The sequence below is a fragment of the Aedes albopictus genome, chromosome 2 (genome assembly GCF_035046485.1).
Source record: "Aedes albopictus strain Foshan chromosome 2, AalbF5, whole genome shotgun sequence".
NCBI lineage: Eukaryota > Metazoa > Arthropoda > Insecta > Diptera > Culicidae > Aedes > Aedes albopictus.
The window spans coordinates 494,317,792-494,338,454 of NC_085137.1; the positions used below are offsets into that span (position 1 = coordinate 494,317,792).

At 36.5% G+C, this 20,663-nt stretch overlaps 1 protein-coding gene across 12 annotated transcripts in view; it reads left to right on the forward strand.

The window, feature by feature from the left end:
- Nucleotides 1-20,663, forward strand: part of LOC109423356 (potassium voltage-gated channel subfamily H member 6) — a 518,403-nt gene that overhangs the window by 436,841 nt on the left and 60,899 nt on the right. For all 12 annotated transcript variants that reach the window (XM_062854256.1, XM_062854260.1, XM_062854257.1 and 9 more), the window contains 2 exons: nt 2,103-2,346; nt 9,779-9,960. In XM_062854256.1, the coding sequence (XP_062710240.1) occupies nt 2,103-2,346; nt 9,779-9,960 (426 nt within the window). The remainder of the gene's footprint in view (nt 1-2,102; nt 2,347-9,778; nt 9,961-20,663) is intronic.

A 20,663-nucleotide genomic window follows, 5' to 3' on the forward strand; every position in this document is an offset into this window, starting at 1 on the left:
TGGGCGGAAGCGTGATTGGTTGGTTCATGCATGATTTATACGGTACCACCGCAGCACCACCGGGGGTGCTGGTCCACCGCATAGTCTAATAAAAGGACACGCAAGTGGGACAAAAATGCTGGCATTCTGTCAACACAAGTTGTGTGTTGATTGAATTTTCGGCTGCCACTAAATTAATATCAATTTTTCATATGTTCAAGTGTGTTGGTTTTTGAGGCTGGGTCCGGAAACATTCGTGGAACTGCAGTTTGTTATGAGAGATATTTGAATTTGAAATAGCTGCTATTGATTAGCGTTCTACTACCTACAAAGGTTTTCTTTCTTCTTTTCAGTCATACCTATTTCTTGTTTTTTAAATGAAATTAAAACTTCCACGGCGTATATGAGCAATCAATATCTGTTCAATTATTAAACTAAGTAGCCATACTCCGCAATACAAATCAGGGATGTTTCATTCTAAATTGCTCATACATTTTAACATTAGGTTTGAAGCTCATTTTCTCTAAATACACTCCCGTTCAAAAGTTTGGGGTCACCCTTTCAAAAACATGTCATTTTTTTAGGCCCATATCTCCGCCAATTTGCGTCCGATTTCAAAACCCTAGGTTTCATTCAAAAGATAATAAGTCAAAGAAACTTTGAACATGATTTAAAAGAAACTTTTTCAAAAAATTTTGTATGTAAACTTAACCCAAAATTGCCAAATTTTCTAAAAAATGAATATAAACTTTTGGCAGTTTCGCTGGAAGTTGGGTCGACCAAATTTTAAGATGAGAGCGGTAATATGACCCATTTTCTATTAGCTTTCAACTGCTTTTTATAGAACTTAGCTAAAAAATCTAGAAAAAAAGTTATTAAGTAAATTAATCCTTGATGTCATCGACCAAAAGTTTGGGGTCACCCCTCAATATGATGTATCGGCCAAAAGTTTGGGGTCACTATCGTAAAACATGGAAAAGTGATTTGGTGATATCTTCGTCATCTATAGTTCAATTTTAATTATTTTTGGCTCATTTCAAAGATAATTAACTAAATTTACGTTTGATGTCTTCAACTTAACGTATTTAACGATTTTTGTATATAAAAATGTTATGTAGAGTTAGCACATTTTACCACGCTTCAAAAAATGAGGCAACTTTACGTTAAGTTTTAGTATGTAAATTTCAACAAATATGTGTGGTTCAATGTCTATGCAGTAAGTATCATTCATTTTGTTTCAAATAAGGCAAAAAGAATTAAAATTGAATGAAAGATGACAAAGATATCAACAAATCACTTTTCCATGTTTTACGATAGTGACCCCAAACTTTTGGTCGATACAGCATTTTGAGGGGTGACCCCAAACTTTTGGTCGATGACATCAAGGATTAATTTACTTAATAACTTTTTTTCTAGATTTTTTAGCTAAGTTTTGTAAAAAGCAGTTGAAAGCTAATAGAAAATGGGTCATATTACCGCTCTCATCTTAAAATTTGGTCGACCCAACTTCCAGCGACACTGCCGTAAGTTTATATTCATTTTTTAGAAAATTTGGCAACTTTGGGTTAAGTTTACATACAATTTTTTTTGAAAAAGTTTCTTTTAAATCATGTTCAAAGTTTCTTTGACTTATTATCTTTTGAATGAAACCTAGGGTTTTGAAATCTGACGCAAATTGGCGGAGATATGGGCCTAAACAAATGACATGTTTTTGAGGGGGTGACCCCAAACTTTTGAACGGGAGTGTACATATTTAAGATTTTAAGATGGCGTCAAAAGCTAAAACAAAATTAGAACTCACAGCTGCATTTACTTCATCAATGAACATAATCCAATGGACATTATTCAATATTGCGACACGAATGCACAATAATGTAAAGTGTTGATAATAAACAAAGAAACATTATTAAATACTAGTGAAATTTATGTTCTGACTTCTTCTTTAGTATGTAATAAATCTATTCAAACATGTATTGCTTCTATTTAAAGTAATTGAAAACGAAACATCCCTGGAAAGGGAATGCTCCCTTTCAACATACCTACAAAGCTCGACACACGAGCTCACAAGCATCGCCCACTTGCACTAATCGACTCTCTCTTTTTTTCTCACCATCACCCTTTAGGTCCTATCGCTCGGCGCCGATGTACTACCGGAATACAAACTACAGAGTCCACGTGTTCACAAATGGACAATACTGCACTACTCTCCGTTCAAGGCGGTGTGGGACTGGATAATATTAATATTAGTTATGTATACAGCAATATTTACCCCGTACGTAGCAGCATTTTTGCTGAACGAACCTGACTTTAATCAAAGGAAAAATCGCAAATATGCTGATGACCCAATTGTGATAATTGATTTAATAGGTGAGTAGACAGGATATTGTTTTCCATTTTTTCCGCCCGTTACGTTGTCAAGATTATACCTACGTTGAAGTGTGGTTACGACAGCATTTACGTACCGCTTTTGAGATATCTTACACAACTTAGAAAACAGCTTATACATATCAACTTGATGTGACGTTCTATTCACTTCGCAAATTACATGCTAAATTTTACCTAAGATTTAAAAAAGGAGATCACATATTGCTAAAAACATATGTATAGAATCAAATCGTAGTTACTTATCCGTGCATGACCAAGAATAGTTGCTGAAAAACGCGTATCTGTCAAAGGCTAAGCATTAGAAAGCATTATCTCATGGGCAAAATCTAGAAACATTTAATGCATCTTAAACTTTTTTGTGGATTAGCTGACGCAGGTTATTAATACAAATTAGTTGATTATTCATACAAATCATGTTGCCCAGGGTACGCTTATTAATGTTGGATCTTCCAGAAAAATCCCCATGACTTGGAATACATTCGAAAACAACCCAAAGTTTAAAATGTTCAGTAAATTTTATTGTGAAATCGCTGTATCTTGGAAACGATAGCATTTAACTAAACTTATCCAAAGGCTTTTTAAGTTATGTGTACCTTCATAAAAGCAGGTCAAAAAAGGTTTTGAAGCGGATTTCAACCAATTTCAAAAATTAAACTTTTTTAAAACAACAATAACTTTTTGTCCATAATTTCTTCATCTCTAGCCCATAGTGCAACCCAAACAACACACAAGCCATATAAGAGTTTTCGGCACGCAAGTTTTGGCTTTATAGAAGCTGTAGTGACGTTATTCTAACACAATGTTAGAATTACGTGAAATTAACTTCTAAATAACCAAAACTTGCTCTGTCGTAACTCTAATATGGCATATGTGTTGCTTGGGAATAAACTACACAATAATAAACAGTACTGGATAAGAAAAAATACGCTTTGGCTGATTTTCATACAAAATGCCCAATCTCAATGCTCTGAATCTCAACTTCTAATGCACAGATTGGCTTCAAATTTTAACTGGACACTCTTGATAACTTAAAATTCAACTTGTTAAAAAAGTTAGAGTATCTCATGCAAATGTTTTTAAAGTTATCGCAAATCTCTCATTTTGAAAAAAGTCGCCAAATTTGTATTTCGTAATAATTCTGAATGTAGAATTATCCGATGTTCAAATAGGTACACGTAAATAAATAAAAAACCTAATTCCGAAATTTCAGTATTTAGACAAACATGTTCTTCTACAAAGTTGATCACTGATCAGTCTAACGAAACACATAACTTTTCTATACAAACTGTTTACTTAAAATACAAAATATTTAAAAAATCTAAATGTTGCTTTTATTTCTGAATGGGTGGTTTTACAATATGTTATAAAATTTTGCTCAAAAATATTTTATTTTTTGACAGATCAAACCTCAAGTTATTATGAATTCCCAGTCCAAATTTGAGATCAATTGGTGCACTAGACGTTGAGAAGCAAATCCACACACTTGAGCATTTTGCATGAAAAACAATCAATGTGCACTTTATTTTGTCCAGTCTGAATATTTAAAAAAATGAAAATTGAATAAAAATATCTTTTTTGATTTTAACGTTATATTTTTCAAATGAACCCGTAAACACCCGGGACGATCTTCTTTTGGTAGAAATGCAATGTATGCTTTGTTTTAAAACATTTTACCCTGGAGTCTTTTTCTAAGTCAAGGGAAATAGTTGTGCTAAGAAATGCATGGTACCTCCCCCCTTTGCACCCTTCTCCCTTTTGCTGGTAGCCGGAAATACGTGGCTTTTTGTATTTTTTATGTTTTTGCTCAAATTTCATCGTGTTGCTAATCATCAATTGTTTTGAATGATCCCTGACATGCAATGTACCTATCATAGTCTGTTGTAGTTGTCACCCCAGAGCTATTCTAAGGCCTCAAAAGTACTCCGAAATTGCTGTCACAAATTCAACACTCTAAACCAAAATTTATACATGATAGATGATCACAGAACTTAGTCTACGGTACTCAAAAAGCCTCAAAACACCCCTAGAAAATTCATGGTACATGAATTGGATGATCTAGGTCATCCAAACCACTCTGGAATTCATTGTATTAAGATCTACTGGGTCTACCATTATTTGTGTTCATTCTGCTGAAGAAATTTAGTTGCGTTGATGTCCATTAGACCTCGCAATGCTACGGGCCACTCGATGTTGAAGTAGTTGAACAGAACATTCCGTGGCATACAAATGGCATCCAATGAATTTTGAAGTTTGGGTTACGATATACGGTATGTAGTACCACGCTTTAAGTGTAAAAAAAAAAACATCCGTGGAATGTAGTCTACACTGCTGAAGGAGCCTCAGTGCACAACTGTCATGCTTTTGGTACATTCAACGGTTATTCCAGGCTTTCCAAAGTATTCTGGAATTAGGACCTTCAAGGTCTATAGGCTCTACTCTTGTTTCTCTTCACTCTACCTGCATAATTCTTTCACGATTGTGTCTGTTGCACCTCATAATATAACGAGTATATCTATGTGTTGCAAGTTTGGTGTCCACTGGCAAATAAATGGACCTCAATGTATTTTGAAGTATGGGTCGGAATATCTGTAAAGTTTTGGATATTTTTATTGTAGCGAATGCTCGCTGAATATAATCTACGCTACTCTTAAAGCCTCAGAGTACCATTCTGATAACTTAGCAAAATTTACTTGGTGATTTAGTTCATCCTCCGCCAGGAATAACTGCTAATTCATCTGGGAATTCATCAAGGGATTACTTCAGAAATTCCTCCACGGTGTCCTCCAAAAATTCTTCCATGAATTCCTCCAGCAATTTCTACAGGGGTTCTTCCAGAAATTTCTCACAGGGATTCCTCCTGTAATTTCTCAAGGGATTTCTTGGCGAATTCCACCAGGAACTGTCCAAGGGATTCCACCTCGAATCCTTCCAGGGATGCCTCCATAGATTCCTCCAGGACTCAACCAGGAATACATCCAGGGATTCCTCCTGGAATTTATCCAGTCATTTCTCCATGAAATCCTGCTGGGATTTATCCCGGAATTCTGCCAGGAAATCCTACAGGGATTCAACCAAGAATTCCTTCTAGGATTCCTCCAGCAATTCCTCCAGGGATTTCTCCAGGGATTTCTCCAGGGATTTCTCCAGGGAATCCTCCTGGAATTCCTCCAGTGATTTCCCTAGATATTCGTCCAGGGATTCCACCAGGAATTCCTCCAGTGATTCCCCTAGGAATTTTGCAACGGATACAGCCAGAAATTCCTTTGGGAGTTCCATCACAAATTCATTCAAAAATTCGTTCAGGGACTTCTTAAGAAATTCATCAAGGGATTCTTCCAAGGCTTCCGCTTGGAATTGTTCATGGAATTCCTCAAAAAATTTCTCCACAAATTCTTCCCGTAACAGCTCCAATAAATTTTCTAGAGATTCCTCCAGAACTCCCTAATGAATTTCCGGCAGGAAATTCTCCAGGATATATTCCAGAAATTCATCCAGCAAATACTCCAGGAAGTCCTTCAAGAAATACTCCAGGAATTGCTCCGGAGAATACATTAAGAATTCCTACCGGAAATATTCAAGGAGTCCAGGAATTATTTTAAGAATTCCTCCAGAAATTCCTAATGAATTCTTACAGGAAATACTCCAGGAAATCGTCCAGGAATTGCTCTAAGAAATCCTCCAGGACATTATTTAAAAATTCCTTCACAAATCACCACATGAATTCTTCCAGAAAGAGCTCCAGGAATTTCTTCAATATTTCCTCCAGAAATTACTTCAAGAAATTCTTGAATAAATTCCTAGAAGTATTCTTGTAGGAATTTCTGGTGTAATTCCTGGAAAGATTCTTGGTGGAATTCTTGAAAGAAGTCTTGGAGGTATTCCTGAAGAAATTCTTGGAAGGGAATTTTGGAAAGGATTGTTGGAGAAATTTTTAGCGGATGTTTTGGAGAAATTCCTGGAGGGATTTGTGTAGGTACTTCTTGAAGAATTTCTTAAGATATTTATTGAAAATCCCTGGAGGTGTTACTAGAGGAGTTTATAAAGGTTGTTATTTTTTCAGTCCTGAATACCCATGGTGGTGCAGAGAGCCGAATTAAAAGATCTCAAATTCGTAATCTTTCATGTTCGGCTTTTGTAACGGTTTTTGGGTTTCAGGAACAGTAGATTGTTGGTCCTAAGATCCCCTATCCACCGTGGTGAGGCTGCCATCTTAGGTATAGCTTCCGATGGAGGAGCATTCCATACTCAGCTCATGATCCTCGCTTGACCCATGGAAGCATGAGGTAGGAACTTATGTGGACCAGAGCTATGTTGGACGTTCTCCGTATCGACAAACCATTTTGCAGCCCTTCTGGTGTTCTTCCAAGAATTAAATCTAGGAATCGACACTAACTTTCAACTTGAATTTGTCAATAAGTTCCTTATGACTTTTTATTTTTGAGAATACCTTCAGCTGTTCCTTCTGGGAATTCTTCAAACGTTTCCTCTGTGATTTTTCAAGGAGTATTTTCTTAGATTCCTCAAGGAGTTTTCTAGAGTCTTTCTTGGATTCCTACAGGAACTGCTTCTAGGATTCCCTCAGGATTTCCTTTACGAAGACCTCCTGAAGTTCCTTCTGGGATTGCTCCAAAATTTTCCAAGATTGACCAGAAGTTGCTTCTGGGATTTATCCAAGCGTCCCCTCAAAGATCCATCCTTCTGGTAATTTTAATCGTAATTTCTTCCGCCATTCACTCCTTCCTCATAGGATTTCTTCAAGAGTCTTCTGGGTTTTTTAAGGAGTTTCTTCTGAGACTCCTCCTTTAAAAATTAGGAGATTTCTCCAAAAATTCCTTCCAGGCTTTTTCCAGATTTTTTTTTCCTAGATTCCTCAAGGAGTTTCTTCTGTAATTGCTCAAGGAGTTCCTTCTGGGAGTTCTCAAGAAATTCCTTCTGATATGTGTCTAAGAGTTCTTTCTAAGATTGATCCAGGAGATCTTTCCTGGATTCCACCAAGAATTTCTTGCGAAGTTTTTGATTAACTCTTATAGAAATTACTCCAGTAACTCCTTCTAGAATTCCTTCATGAATTTCTCTCATACTTTCTTCTGGGATTCCTTCAGGATTTTCTCCGGAGTCTACATCTAAAGTTCCTTGTGGAATTCTTTCAGGAATTTTCCCTGAATTATTCCAGGTTTCCCCCAGAAGTTCTCTCCGAGATTGTTTTAGAAGTACCTTTCAGGCATTCTTTCAGCAAATCCAAAAGTTCGTCCAGGAACATCTTCTTGGGGGATAGAACTTATTCCGGAATTATTTTAGAAAATCCTTCCGAAATTACTTAGGGATCGCATCCTGGCATTGCTCCCACATTCCTCAATTTTTATCTCCATTCCTCCAGATGTTCGTTCTGGTTTTCCTTCAAAAGATCCTTCTGAGATTACATTTCTCCAGGATTTCCTTCGGGGAATCTCGGTAAAAGTACTTCTGAAGACATTTCAAAAGGAACCCCATTCCCTGAAGAAAACTTAGGTAATAGAAATCTCTGAAGGAATTCTTGAAGGTATCACAAAAATAATTCCTGAATGATTCTTGGTGCTACTGGATGCATGCCAGATGAAGCATCTTAAGAAGAATCAGAAAAAAAATACTCCTGGAAGCATCACAGAGGGAACTTCTGAAAGAATCCTGCATAGCCCCCTGGGAAAATATCAATTGAATCACTCATATAAAATCACGTTGGAGTTTTCCAGAATCACTCCGGAATTTCTCCGGAATCTCAAGAAACTCCTTGAAAAATCTCAGAAGGCTCTTATGATTAAGAATGATGATGTAGAAATATCGCAAGAAATCCCGGTTGAAATTCTCAGAAAGAGGTATTTTTGAAGGAACTCTTGGATAAATCCCAGAAGCAACACCTGCCAAATCCCGTAAAATCCTTGGAGGAATCCCAAAAGGAACTTCAGCAGGTATTCGTAAAGGAACTCCTGAGGGAAACTTCGAAGGAGCTTCTGGAGGAATCCCAGAAAGACTTCCAGAAACTGTTTGATGAATCTCAGAAAGAACTCCTTGAAAAATCACAGAAGAAACTTTTGGAGAATTACCAGAAGGAACAACTGGAGGAATTCTCAAAAAAGAAAATCCTAAGGAATTTTTTGACGACTCCAAGAAGAAACTTCTTGTGCAATTATTCTTCGAAGAACACCACAAGAAACTGCTGGAAGAATTTTGGTAGGATCTCTTGGGGGTCCCTCGAAGGAACCTCTGCAGATATGTTGGAAAGAACTTTTAGATCAATCTCTGCAGGCACTCTTGGAGGAATTCTAGAAACTGCTCCTGAATGAATCTCAGAAAGAACTCTAAAAGGAATCTGAGAAGAAACTTCCGTAAAACAAAAACAGAAGGAATTTATGGAAGAATTCAGAAGGAACTTTTGAAGAAATGATCATGAAGGAATATCACTCTGCATCAGACAAACTCGCTGCTGCTATATACTAAATCCAAAATTTCATATTTTTGTCTGAATGGGTAGAGATGGCCAAACAATCTGCCCATATTCGTATAGTTGATGAAAGCACCATTGTAGTCCTTAACACACTTTTAAAAATTTAACAAAGATGAAACGAAATCGAAGATTATGTACACGTTGACAGTTAGTTCAATTACTCTAATAAATAAAAATAGTAACCAGTGCTGAAAAATTCATTTCGTCATTTCTAAATTCAATTACCTACAGCTCATTTTAGAAGCTGAACCTGAGAATATGGTATTACAATTTTTGATATACAATTTTTCGAATATTGAAGGTAAATGTCACAGACTACCTTCGAAAAATGCCAATGATATTCACGGTGAATATCATTTGGCATTTTTCAAAGGTAGTCCGTGACATTTATCTTAAATATTCGAAAAATAGCGGGTTTTCCGTGACTTTCTTGCAGAACTGGTTTAGTCGAACAAGTTTTTCATATACCATATTCTCAGGTTCAGCTTCTAAAATGAGATGTAGGTGGTTGAATTTAGATATGACGAAATGAAATTTTCAGCACTGATAGCAACAAATATGCTGTATGCACACGTATTAGATATAAGCTTGTGTATGCTGATATTCGTGTTGGTGGTTACGCCAACTATGCGAACATGGTCAGTATATTTTGTGTGATGTTTTGAATGAAGTGATTATTTATTTCGATAAATTTTTGGTTTTCTTCCAATAAAAGTACACTTCTAGACAGAAAAGCCAGGGAATATACACACGTATTCAAACAATAGCAAGAAATGCAAGTTGAATAAGCGTCGAAGATGCAAGAATAATTATTCTGTGGCAAACCTACGCACGTTTCGAACTGCAATATCTTATCCCAGGTCCATGATTATACAGCTCGCTAAATATTGATAATCTAATATTATCTCTTCTCTCTTGTTTCCCTCCCAACAGTTGATGTAACATTTGTCATAGATATATTAATTAATTTCCGGACGACGTTCGTCAACGGTCAGGATGAGGTGGTATCCCATCCGGGCCGCATCGCGGTGCATTATCTGAGCGGTTGGTTTCTGATCGATTTGGTCGCGGCCATCCCGTTCGACCTCTTGCTGGTCGGCAGTGATACAGACGAGGTAATGTATTCGCTTTTCTAGGCTGTTTTTAGCTCTCTCACGCTATTACTATCTTAATGACGAATATATCACCACCAAATAGCAATTTCTTTTGGAAGTTTTAGTTTCGTTATTTTTAAACATTTAATAGTTATTGTCAAACAAACAGTTAATTATCTAGATTTTTCACTCTTTTTCTGTTTCGAACCATAGGTTTATCAAATATAGTCTACCTTCGTTATAGATGAATTCAATTTTTCATTCAATTCAGACGAGAAAGCAATTAAACTCAACCTAGCAATTAGTCCGTTGTCCCGATGATGAATCGGTTCTGTTCGTCCAAATCATTAGTTGTAAATATGTTTACGTTTTTCTGTTACGATCAACCAATAAAAGAAATACCTGTTTGCAATACTCCCCACTGAACTCTATTTGATTAGGAACATCCCTAGATTCACTCTTAGACGCATCCAAACAGTCATGAGAAACAAAAATAGATTCAACTTCTTATCGATATTAAACCTACTGCCATCCAATGATGTCGAAGCTCAAGCACAAAAAAATGAATGCAAACACAAAGCAAGCCGTGGAACTTCCGGTTCCGGACCCCGGGCCTGCCTAGATTGAAACCTAAACATGTGATCATTCTCTCATCCAGTACAACCGATTCCCCCCATTTAGAATGAAACCGATTGAAGATTTTCCCCATTTTGTAGGCAATTGGTAAACGAGGAAATTAAGCGATGTGATTGACGTCGGAAATGAATGTGTACGGTCGGTACACTGGGAACTCAGAAGGGTTTCTGAAACGAACCAAAAAGAAAAACAGGCAGATATGCCTCTATGTATGCCCACACGTGATGATTTCTGTTCCTTTCCCTTTCAACAGTAGGAACAAACTGGCATATCAGATCAAAATGCAATTCTTTTGTGATACCATTTGAGATAAAGTAATTCAAATTAAACTACTAAGAACTCAAAATTATAGCATGAGCTATTCAAGAAAGCTATTTTTACCAAATAAGGACAAAACAGATCCATATAAACAACTTTATGGAAATTAATTTCCTTGTTTAGTTTTTTTTTTGTATGGCATAATGTGAAAAGATAAAAGTAAAGAATAAAAATTTCAAGTAATGCAGTTAACAGATTTTATTTCATACGCTTGTCTTGTAGTGTAGTGTAATGAAAATTCAAATAACTCAAAGTAATCTATGCTAAAAATTAACATTTATTTTTTCAAATTGGAATACAATCATTATTAACACAGAAAAAAAAATTATTCAACACCAGAAGAACATGCATTCTGATCTAGATGTGTCGTTTTCTCCCACAACTGTTAAGACATTCAATTTTAGTTTCTATTACAATACCCTTATGTTCGATTCTCCATACCAGAAGACTTTCTCGACTCAATCGGCCTTTCCACAATTTCTGTTGTTTTTGTTTAACCATCTAATAAGCATTGTTCATTCGTTTCCAAAAACAATCAAAATCCGTTCCTGAAAAAAATATCCTTCGTTAATATTTCTCTTCAGTTTCTATTCCCATCCCCCTTCCAATCCGAGAGTGTCAACGTCAACAACAACGTTCGGAAAGACGACTTCAAATTTCAGTTCTTTTGAGGTGAAATATATCAAATAAATGGAAAAAATATAAGCCACAAAAAAGGAGTTGGTGTCTCCTGGGTGTGTGTGCTCTCATGATTCAGCTGCCTGAGTAGTATTGCCTGTGTCTCGCTGCCATATATGTAGCTGCCAACACATTTTCACAATCTCAAATCTGAGAAATGTCCAAGCATGGAGGTGCAGGAAAACCTGCGAAGGAAAAGTCAGAGCTAAAATATGTTACGAAATGTTGAAGGTTCCTTCTGGCCTCCCACGTACATGCATTAACATTTAGAAACGAATGAATGGTTTCCCATAGAGCTTGCTGTTTCCGTTTGATGTTTCTCTCATTCTTTCCGTCACTCTGTCTCTGTCTCGTTCTTTCTCTCTCTCTCTGTCTGTCTGCCTGTCTCTCTACCCTTCGGCCGCCTCTTTGTACGAATAAAACTTATGGGAACATTGTATCGTTTCCAAATGGTACCGGGAAATAAAGTTTCATTTCTCCGAATTCATCCGTGTGTTGGGCCCGTGTTATTCATCTATGTTGTGTTGTGTTACGTTTACCTTTCTCATAGTAACATTAGTTTTATTAGTTCATTATTTACATTTATGCAAACTAAGATACGAATACTCTTGCATACTACTAGATACTCTTAGAGGCAGAGAAACGACTATTGGAATGAATAGCAAAAAAAAATAGTTAGAATAGTAAAACTATACTATTAAAACAAATCAGAAATAAGATAAAATGCACAAGTTTCACAAAAATATAACTTAGAAAACAAAAAGCAGATTTATGATTACACAGTAAATGATCAGTGGGATATCCCTTTCGGTTGAAGTATTCCCAATTTATTTTTTGAAAATTGAAAAAAAGTTTCTTCACTGTTATTCTAAACAGTTTGCAATGTGCTCACTGCACTACATTCCTCAAGTGAAACTCAAGAAAAGCATTTTTTGAATAAAGTAGAACACTACTGTCAAATGTTTTCTAATTACGATGTTTTTCAATGGCATTCAATGTTAATATTTGGAGATTTTTTTTCTATAACCATACAAATTGGTACTGTTTCTGTTACCATTGCAATCGGTTCATTGAATCCGGAGATATAACAGCTGAAAGTTGGCTTTCGGATAATTTAACCTTTTTCAAGAATCTTTATAACTTCGTGGATAATGGCCTGATCTTTTCCAAATTCGGACCACTGATACACAACTAGTTGATGAACTTACAGTAAACATTTGAGACTATTTGATGCACTTTTCGAAAAGTTACAGCTAGTTGAACATTTTTGGAAAAGAGAAAATTTTGCCTGTCCCGATCATTTTGTCTATCCCCTGTATATGAACAAAAACTATATTGAAAAAAAGGGTCCCCTAATTTTCCGGAAAACTCCAGGGGAAAACAAACATTTTCCAAAGACACCACCAACTTTGAAAAATCATAACTCAAGAACAAAACATCCTAGACACAATTTTTTTTGAGATCCTAAGCAAATTTTCTTAGCAATCCAAAAAAATACAATTAAAAATTGTTTTCCACAAAAGTTTTCACTATTGAGGAAAATCGGTTGGAAAAGTCGGAAAATCTATCTACGAAGTTCGGAAAAATCTTTAAAAAAATTTACTATTACTTTAGAGCTTTTAGTAGAACTTGTTACTTCAGACTCTAGTTTAATTTAAAAACACTTCACTAATACTTTACTTTTGCAAAAGAAAATAAAAAATGAATAACTCTTTTAAAGAAAAACTAGAAAGGACGAGCAAATTCCTTTTAATTCTACTACTGTGCTTATCTTCGGACAGATAGGCCTATTTCGTCTGTGACTTACAGACTTCTTCAGTGTCAAGTGCACTTGACACTGAAGAAGTCTGTAAGTCACAGACGAAATAGGCCTATCTGTCCGAAGATAAGCACAGTAGTAGAATTAAAAGGAATTTGCTCGTCCTTTCTAGTTTTTCTTTAAAAGAGTTATTCATTTTTTATTTTCTTTTGCAAAAGTAAAGTATTAGTGAAGTGTTTTTAAATTAAACTAGAGTCTGAAACTTTAAAAAAAGCTTTTGAAGGAAATTACATAAGCTATATTCTGTGAAATTTTCAAGATGTGGTTTTCTTCCGTTCCTGAGGTATGACCAATTTTTTGAAAATTTTCCAGATGTGCTATATGAGCCGTTTGTTTGAAAATCATAACTTAAGAATGAAGCATCGTAGACACAATGTTTTTTGTTATGAAATTGCAAGCAAATTTTGTCAGCAATAAAAAAAAATACAAAATAAAAATTGTTTTCCACAAAAGTTCCCACAGTCGAGGAAAATCGGTTGGAAAAGTCGGAAAAACTATTTACGAAGTCCGTAAAAATTCCCATAAAAAATCAAAATCAAAGGAAATTAAATTAAAAAATAAAGGAAATTTTATAAGCTATATTCTGTGAAAAGACGGTCGAAAATCAACCAACATCTGGACAATTTCCACAAAATTGGTCATAACTCAGGAATGGAGAAAAAACACATCTTGAAAATTTTACGGAATAAAGCTTATGCAGTTACCTTCCAAAACTTTTTTTAAAGAATTTTTCCGGACTTCCTAAAAAGTTTTTCCGATTTTTTCCTACCGATTATCCTCATCAGTGGAAAATTTTGTGGAAAACGTGTTTCATTTTGTTTATGAATTGTTGAGAAAATTTGCTTCAGATTTCATTAAAAAAAATGAATCTACAATGCTTTGTACTTGAGTTATCATTTTTTTAAAGTTGGTGGTGTCTGTGGAAAATACCACTTACCAAATATAAGTTCTTCCTGGAGATGGAAGTCCTGGGCAGTGTAGCTACATTTTTATCTATATCAATGGCTCAAAAACCCTTACTCAACTGTAAACAATCTTGATGTTCGTAAACTGTTATCAAATTTTGACATGGAGAAACAAAAATATCCTATAACTAATTGAGGAAAAGATTCAAAAATGATTTTTAAACATGGAAAAAAATAAAATTTTAATACATGTTTTCCCAATTTCAAAACCCTGTACCAACCTGTACCTTTTCCTGAAATCTATAATCTGTACCAAACAGTCATAATATGAATCTGTACTTTTCCATCCAAGAGATAAACCAGTCTAGGGTTGAAAATCTCTATAATAAAGTAATAATAATAATAATGTACTTTTACCATGACTTTTACGGATAAATCTGTACATATGGCAACACTCTCCCCGGGTTAAAAATCTCGTTAATAAAATTAAAAAATAAAATAAAACACGGACTACGACTACACAAACTACATTTGTTGTATCTTGAAAGACAACATCGATTTTCCTAAATCCTATACTATAATTAAAATTGGCCGTTTGTAGGCCTCTACACTGCGCAATTTTGGAACGGTCACACAATTACTCACGCATTCCTTTCTTCCAGAAATCTTGAAGACTTGGATAAGACCAAAACAATATATCTAATTCATCGCCTTCCAAATCTGGATCTGGGAGAGTTTGTATATTTGATCCAATCAGAAAGAGAGCAGACATCAACGGCAGGGAACACTGAACCTGGAACAAGCAGTGCAGTGTGCTAAATTCCTCCGAGGCATTGGTGCTTCTCCTGTTACCTTAAGTAGGTGAAACTTAACGAACCGCACTGCTGGTACTGCTGGATTGAAATCGAGTCTTCCAAACAATGTTTGTCAATTCTTTCCAGGTGATCTTGACTCCTGACTTACAAGTTCGTAAAGATGCAGAAGTTGCTCCGCACTCCAACGAAGTTGGTACTAATGTTGAAATACACGTCGTTTGCCTTTCCGTGCTGTCCCGTACGTAGAATGGTCCACAATAGACTCTCCTCACCGGTCTGAGAGAAGAAGCGAGACATGGTGACCCCTGCCAAAAATTGCTTAATCGACGACGGTTTTGAGCGAAAGCGCTTGAAACATCGGTGAACCATGTTTCTGGCTACGCTTCTCCCTCCTAACGGCCTTGAGGCAACACGACGTGTAATTTTTTGCTACATTTTCTCTCTTTCTAATAATTTGTCTCGCGACTTTGAAGATGCATTTCCACGACACTGACGTAGCTGAAATTTTAGTCGATTGTGCATCTTAAGTAAGCAAACTAATGATCAAATTTCTACAACCGTCTATAAACGAACAAACGGTTGACGGTAGTAGTTGCGACCCTGCTGAAATTCAGCAAAACTTGATTATTCATTCAGTAAACTTTGTTTATCATCAGCAAGGATTTGCTGCTAATTTCGCTGATTCAGCAAGTTTTACCGAAACTCGAGCAAGAGAAAATAGCTGAAGAATAACTAACTCAGGTAAGGAAAACCGAATATGTACCTACAACTTGAATGAGGTATTAAGTAGCCCTGCATAAGAGGTAAAATACCTAAAATAATAACTTATGTGTATTCTGTGCATAACGCGTGAATAATGACATCAGGTATGGTAATACCTAAATAATAATCGTCGATTTTTCCATAATTACATAATACCTCAAGCAGCCCTCAACACCAAATCAATAACTCGTTGAGGTGTTTCATCAACACCTACAAAATACCAAAATAAGTTATGTTCAATACCTGGATAACCAACCAATACCTTGTCTTGGTATGATACCTGACCAGTTATGTGGCAGTTATTCATTCCTGCTCGGGAAGTTCAGCAAAAAATATAGCTGGACCCTTCAGCCCAGCAAAACTTTGCAAAATATTGCTGACAGCGTTTGGTATGTAATTTTCTGTCCACACCTAGTCCTTGGGAGTTTGTGTGATAAACCACCAGAGCGCAGCGGTGACTTCCTTGAAATCGCTTCTTCTTTCGCCAATGCTTTGCATTCGTCCACGAAGAACTCCTTCTGCATCATCCGCACTAACCTACTATTCTCCCAACTCGCTTTGATGACACGGAGAAATCACATGTAACGTAACCAGCTGGCCAATCGTCTGACTAGCTGATATTTTACCAGATAACCATCCCGAATGTCAGTCGTTGAATTCTGCTTTTGGGAACTGGGGCAAACCTGAGAGTGCAGATTACAGTTGTACGTTGCCTCTCTTACTCTGCTTGAACTGCGATTGATGACTCCATTAGCCCTGGTATTGCTCAGGACAGGATCTTTTTCTAACTATCGTGCTCTGGGCCACCAAGAATCGTTTTGGCTGATGTCCCCCGTCATGATACCCTTGGAAAACGAGTCAACCGGATTCTCTTTGTCAGAAAAGGGTTGGTGGGCATGAAGGGTTTCGCCACTAGGTTGCTCAAACGTGGTCCATGTTGTCAATGCAGCCAAAATTCAACGCAGGACAAAAGTGGATCCATCCAGAAATCTGAATTCGAGTATTTCACAGATTCTTGAATGTTTTCGAAGTGCTACTCTTAAATTCCACGGAAGTAACCCTGACTAATCTATCCTGCTGCATCAACACTTCTCACAGGAATACAACAGCCATACGGTTTTCGAGGCTTCCGAGCAGCAATGGATTTTCGTGGAAACTGCGTTGGGAATGATGCCACAACGATCAATCCTGATTTCGTTCAGCTGAGAAAGTTGTGTAAGGTACTGCTTCGAAGAAGCTACATTATGATCGTCGCAATTATAATTGCTGCAGCTGATAGCCCTAGAGGTTAAGACCACCATACGTATGGATTGTAGCAATTTGAAGATTTATCGTTACGCTGGACAGAACCAGAAAGCTCACCGATTGGGAGAAAAGAAAAACTCGTGAGCGTACCAGCCTGGCTTTTTTGCCTGAGGTCTACTCTCTTTCGATGGTTCTTAATCCACCAACTAAGCCGTTCAGTGATGAAGTGTTGATTCCTGAATTTGAAGCGAAATCCAAAATTTAGCAAAGCCTGTCCTCATTTATCATCAACAACAACGACGAATGCTTTTGCCAACAAGGATAGCGAAGAATACTGTTGAGACGCACCAGAAACCGGAATGTCGATCGCAGTCAGGTTCACTACCTTAGACGAGCTCGATCCGCACGCTTCACTTACTTTAGAGGATTCCTTTGGAATTGAAGGATTGTGGCCCCTAACAAGCGATATGTCCTTTGCATAGTTTTTCTTTGCTAACCTAGAATACACCAGAGTGTGATAGTGAGCCTTATAATCCCAACGGTTGAACCTAGACTGGCATTTTTAAAGCAATTCTTGACACTGACACGTTTAGTACCGTAAACTGGGGTGTAGTTGATCAGTGGGGTGAACCTGATCATTCAATTACACGCGGATATTGACTTTCAAGAAAGCAACAATTCAATTTTAACCATTCGCAATCCAATGACGTAACATTAAAATGGAAAGGTAACTTCCTTGAACGTTGATATTCGTGGGTATTTGAGTGATCAGGTTCACCCCACTGATCAACTACACCCCAGTTTACGGTACTTCCAGTGAGCTATTCGCTCTTTGAAGGAAGCACGACACTAGACAACGGACTAGCATGCAACGCCCAGTGGCACAGCCGAAAACTTTTCCTGTCAGCTGCGGCGGGAATCGAACCCGCGCTCCTAGCACGATGCGACTAAATGCTTGGTGACACTAGCCGCACGACCAGGAAGCCACATAATATCTTTCATAACGAGTGAATTTGGCTTCGTGTAATTTGGCCGAATGTGGTTGGCCTAACACCGCCATTTGAACGAATGCTGCTTGGCCTAAAAATAAATTATGAACTCAAGTGATCATGCCACTGTTCTCGAAAGAATAGCCTATGATCTGCTGGAGAACTCGCTGAAAATTATTGACAATATCACCACCAACTGATCCCTGAATGGTTAAACTAAAAAGAGCAGACTATGATTTAAAAAAGGACATATTTCTGAAGATCATATATGTTTGCAGCTAGAATGTCAAAAAGTTCTTCTGAATTGGGTTCTTGAGGAGTATTCGGATTATATCATAATCGGATTCTCCGCCCAAAAATTAGTCGAAATCCAAAATTTCATAATTTTGGAGTCCGGGGACTATTTTTAAAATGCATTTAAAGTTTGTATGGGGATTTTTTTTTGTTCGGGTCGAACTGTCACTTTATCGATTGAACTGTCATTCTATCCACGAAAATTAAAATTCTTTTGTTAATTTAACCATCAAAGAAAGGTACTGGAATCCAATAAAATCACATTATACTCAGAAAAATGAGCTCTTTCGATTAGGCTATAGAAAAAAGCAATATTTTATTCACTAAACAACCCAATTGTTTTAAGTCATAATTTAACCAAATGGCATTAGGTAAAACAACCTATTCAGTTAGATGGCATTCGGTCAAATGGTGTTCGACTAAACGGCATTTGACCAAATGGTCGGATGCCTCTCCTTACATGCCACATATTCGTTTCCCAGTTGACGATTGCATTGTATTGTAGCAGACTATTGTAGATCTAGTTTTCACTGAAGACTGGTTCTCAATGAATACCTCTAGATTCTGTGGCCTTAGCTGGAAGCGATTCGAGCTCACGATTCCTTCGTTGTAGGAACTCCGTCTGGTCCTTCAAACACAACTCTTCTCATCCTTTACGATACCGGGTTCAAAGTTGCCGTACTCCGCTGGCTGAATAACCTTATCTCAATTCTGGTGCACCTTGCAGTTTCTTCGACTTATCGGTGAGAAATTACTTCGACCAGCCGTAGCGCTTGCTGTGGACTAAAGGCTGCTTGTTGTAATTCTCATCGTCTCTGGCAGTATCTTCATTTTAGTGTTGGATGAATTACAAAATGACGTCCAAATCGACCTTGATCTTTTGTAACTTTGAAGATATTTGTACTTCAGTGATGCTGATTCTGGAGGAGCCATTATGTCTGGTATCACTCAAGCAGGATTCAAGAGGAAGATGGAGGGTTTAGTGATCCACGTGACCTCAGACTTCGAGGGGCAGTTGTAACTGAAACGTCAACCAGAACACCAATATATTCAAATTTTGAAAGAAAATAAACTTTTAGGATGATAAATACACTTGCAAAATAGGATTAAAGCTACAGGTCTCGGATGTAGTCTAAAATCATGGTGTAAAATTATATGGGATGTGTCGTTGTGACCGACCACCAAACCATAGAGACGATAATTTCGTTCCCTAAAAACTTCATCATCCTTTTTTCGAAATCTCTTGTCAAACTTGTCATAGTTGAACAGTCTAGATCTACCTTCTACGTACCAAGTGAAATCATTACTAAAATTATTTTCTGGCAAACATTTTAAAAGTTTCGACACAGCAAATACGAATCCCATCACAATATCGAGAAACGTATAGCAAATTCCCTTGCATTCTCTTATTTAAGAATGATGAGAAGATGATTCTTTTTAATTCTCGATTCCGTGAATTTCAGTTTTTGATTTTTTCTAATTTTAATTTTTGAACATCCCCATAGTTTTATATTCTTCCTGGAACCCTATTTGGGGTACGGATTTTTTTTAGATGAAAACATTTTGAGATTTTATGATTATTGATGAAATGTTTTTATTTTTATTTTTTTCATAGAAAGTTTTATTTTCCGTGTAACTTCAAGGAAAATAATTTTAGAGTGTATTTGATTCCCTTAAACTATAAAACAAGGATAGAATGATTTGGGAAAAATTCAAAATATGTTAATTGTAGCGATTCAGTACAAAATAAACAATAACTTCTAGAAGGTGACTAAAACATCAATTTTTCAATAATTTAAAAAAATGTAAATACGCTTTAAAATACACCAAAAACTATTTTAAGATATACAAAACAGCCCTAAATATCAGCCAAAAATATAAAAATTTTGATTTTCCACGAAACAAAAATTACAAAAATGCTCAAACTATACCCCGTCTAAAGGCGGAGTTGGGTATTAGAGGGTTAAACAATGTTTATGTGCAAACAAAATGACATAAATATTCATGTATAGTATTTGATAAACTTTTATTACAAAAATCACTATCGAGTGAACGTAGAGTGCGTTTCTGAGGGCTTTATAAACCTTTTTTACACTGGCTAATAACAACACAAGTTGAAGATAAACCGTTTGGCTCGCTCTCAATAAATCCAAAATCCCGAAACTCTCATTTAAAAATCATGTAACTTCGAACTGAACGAAATAACCCTCTACTTGCATTGTCTCTACCAAGCATGAAAAATAGAGCTACTGTAAGCTCGTTT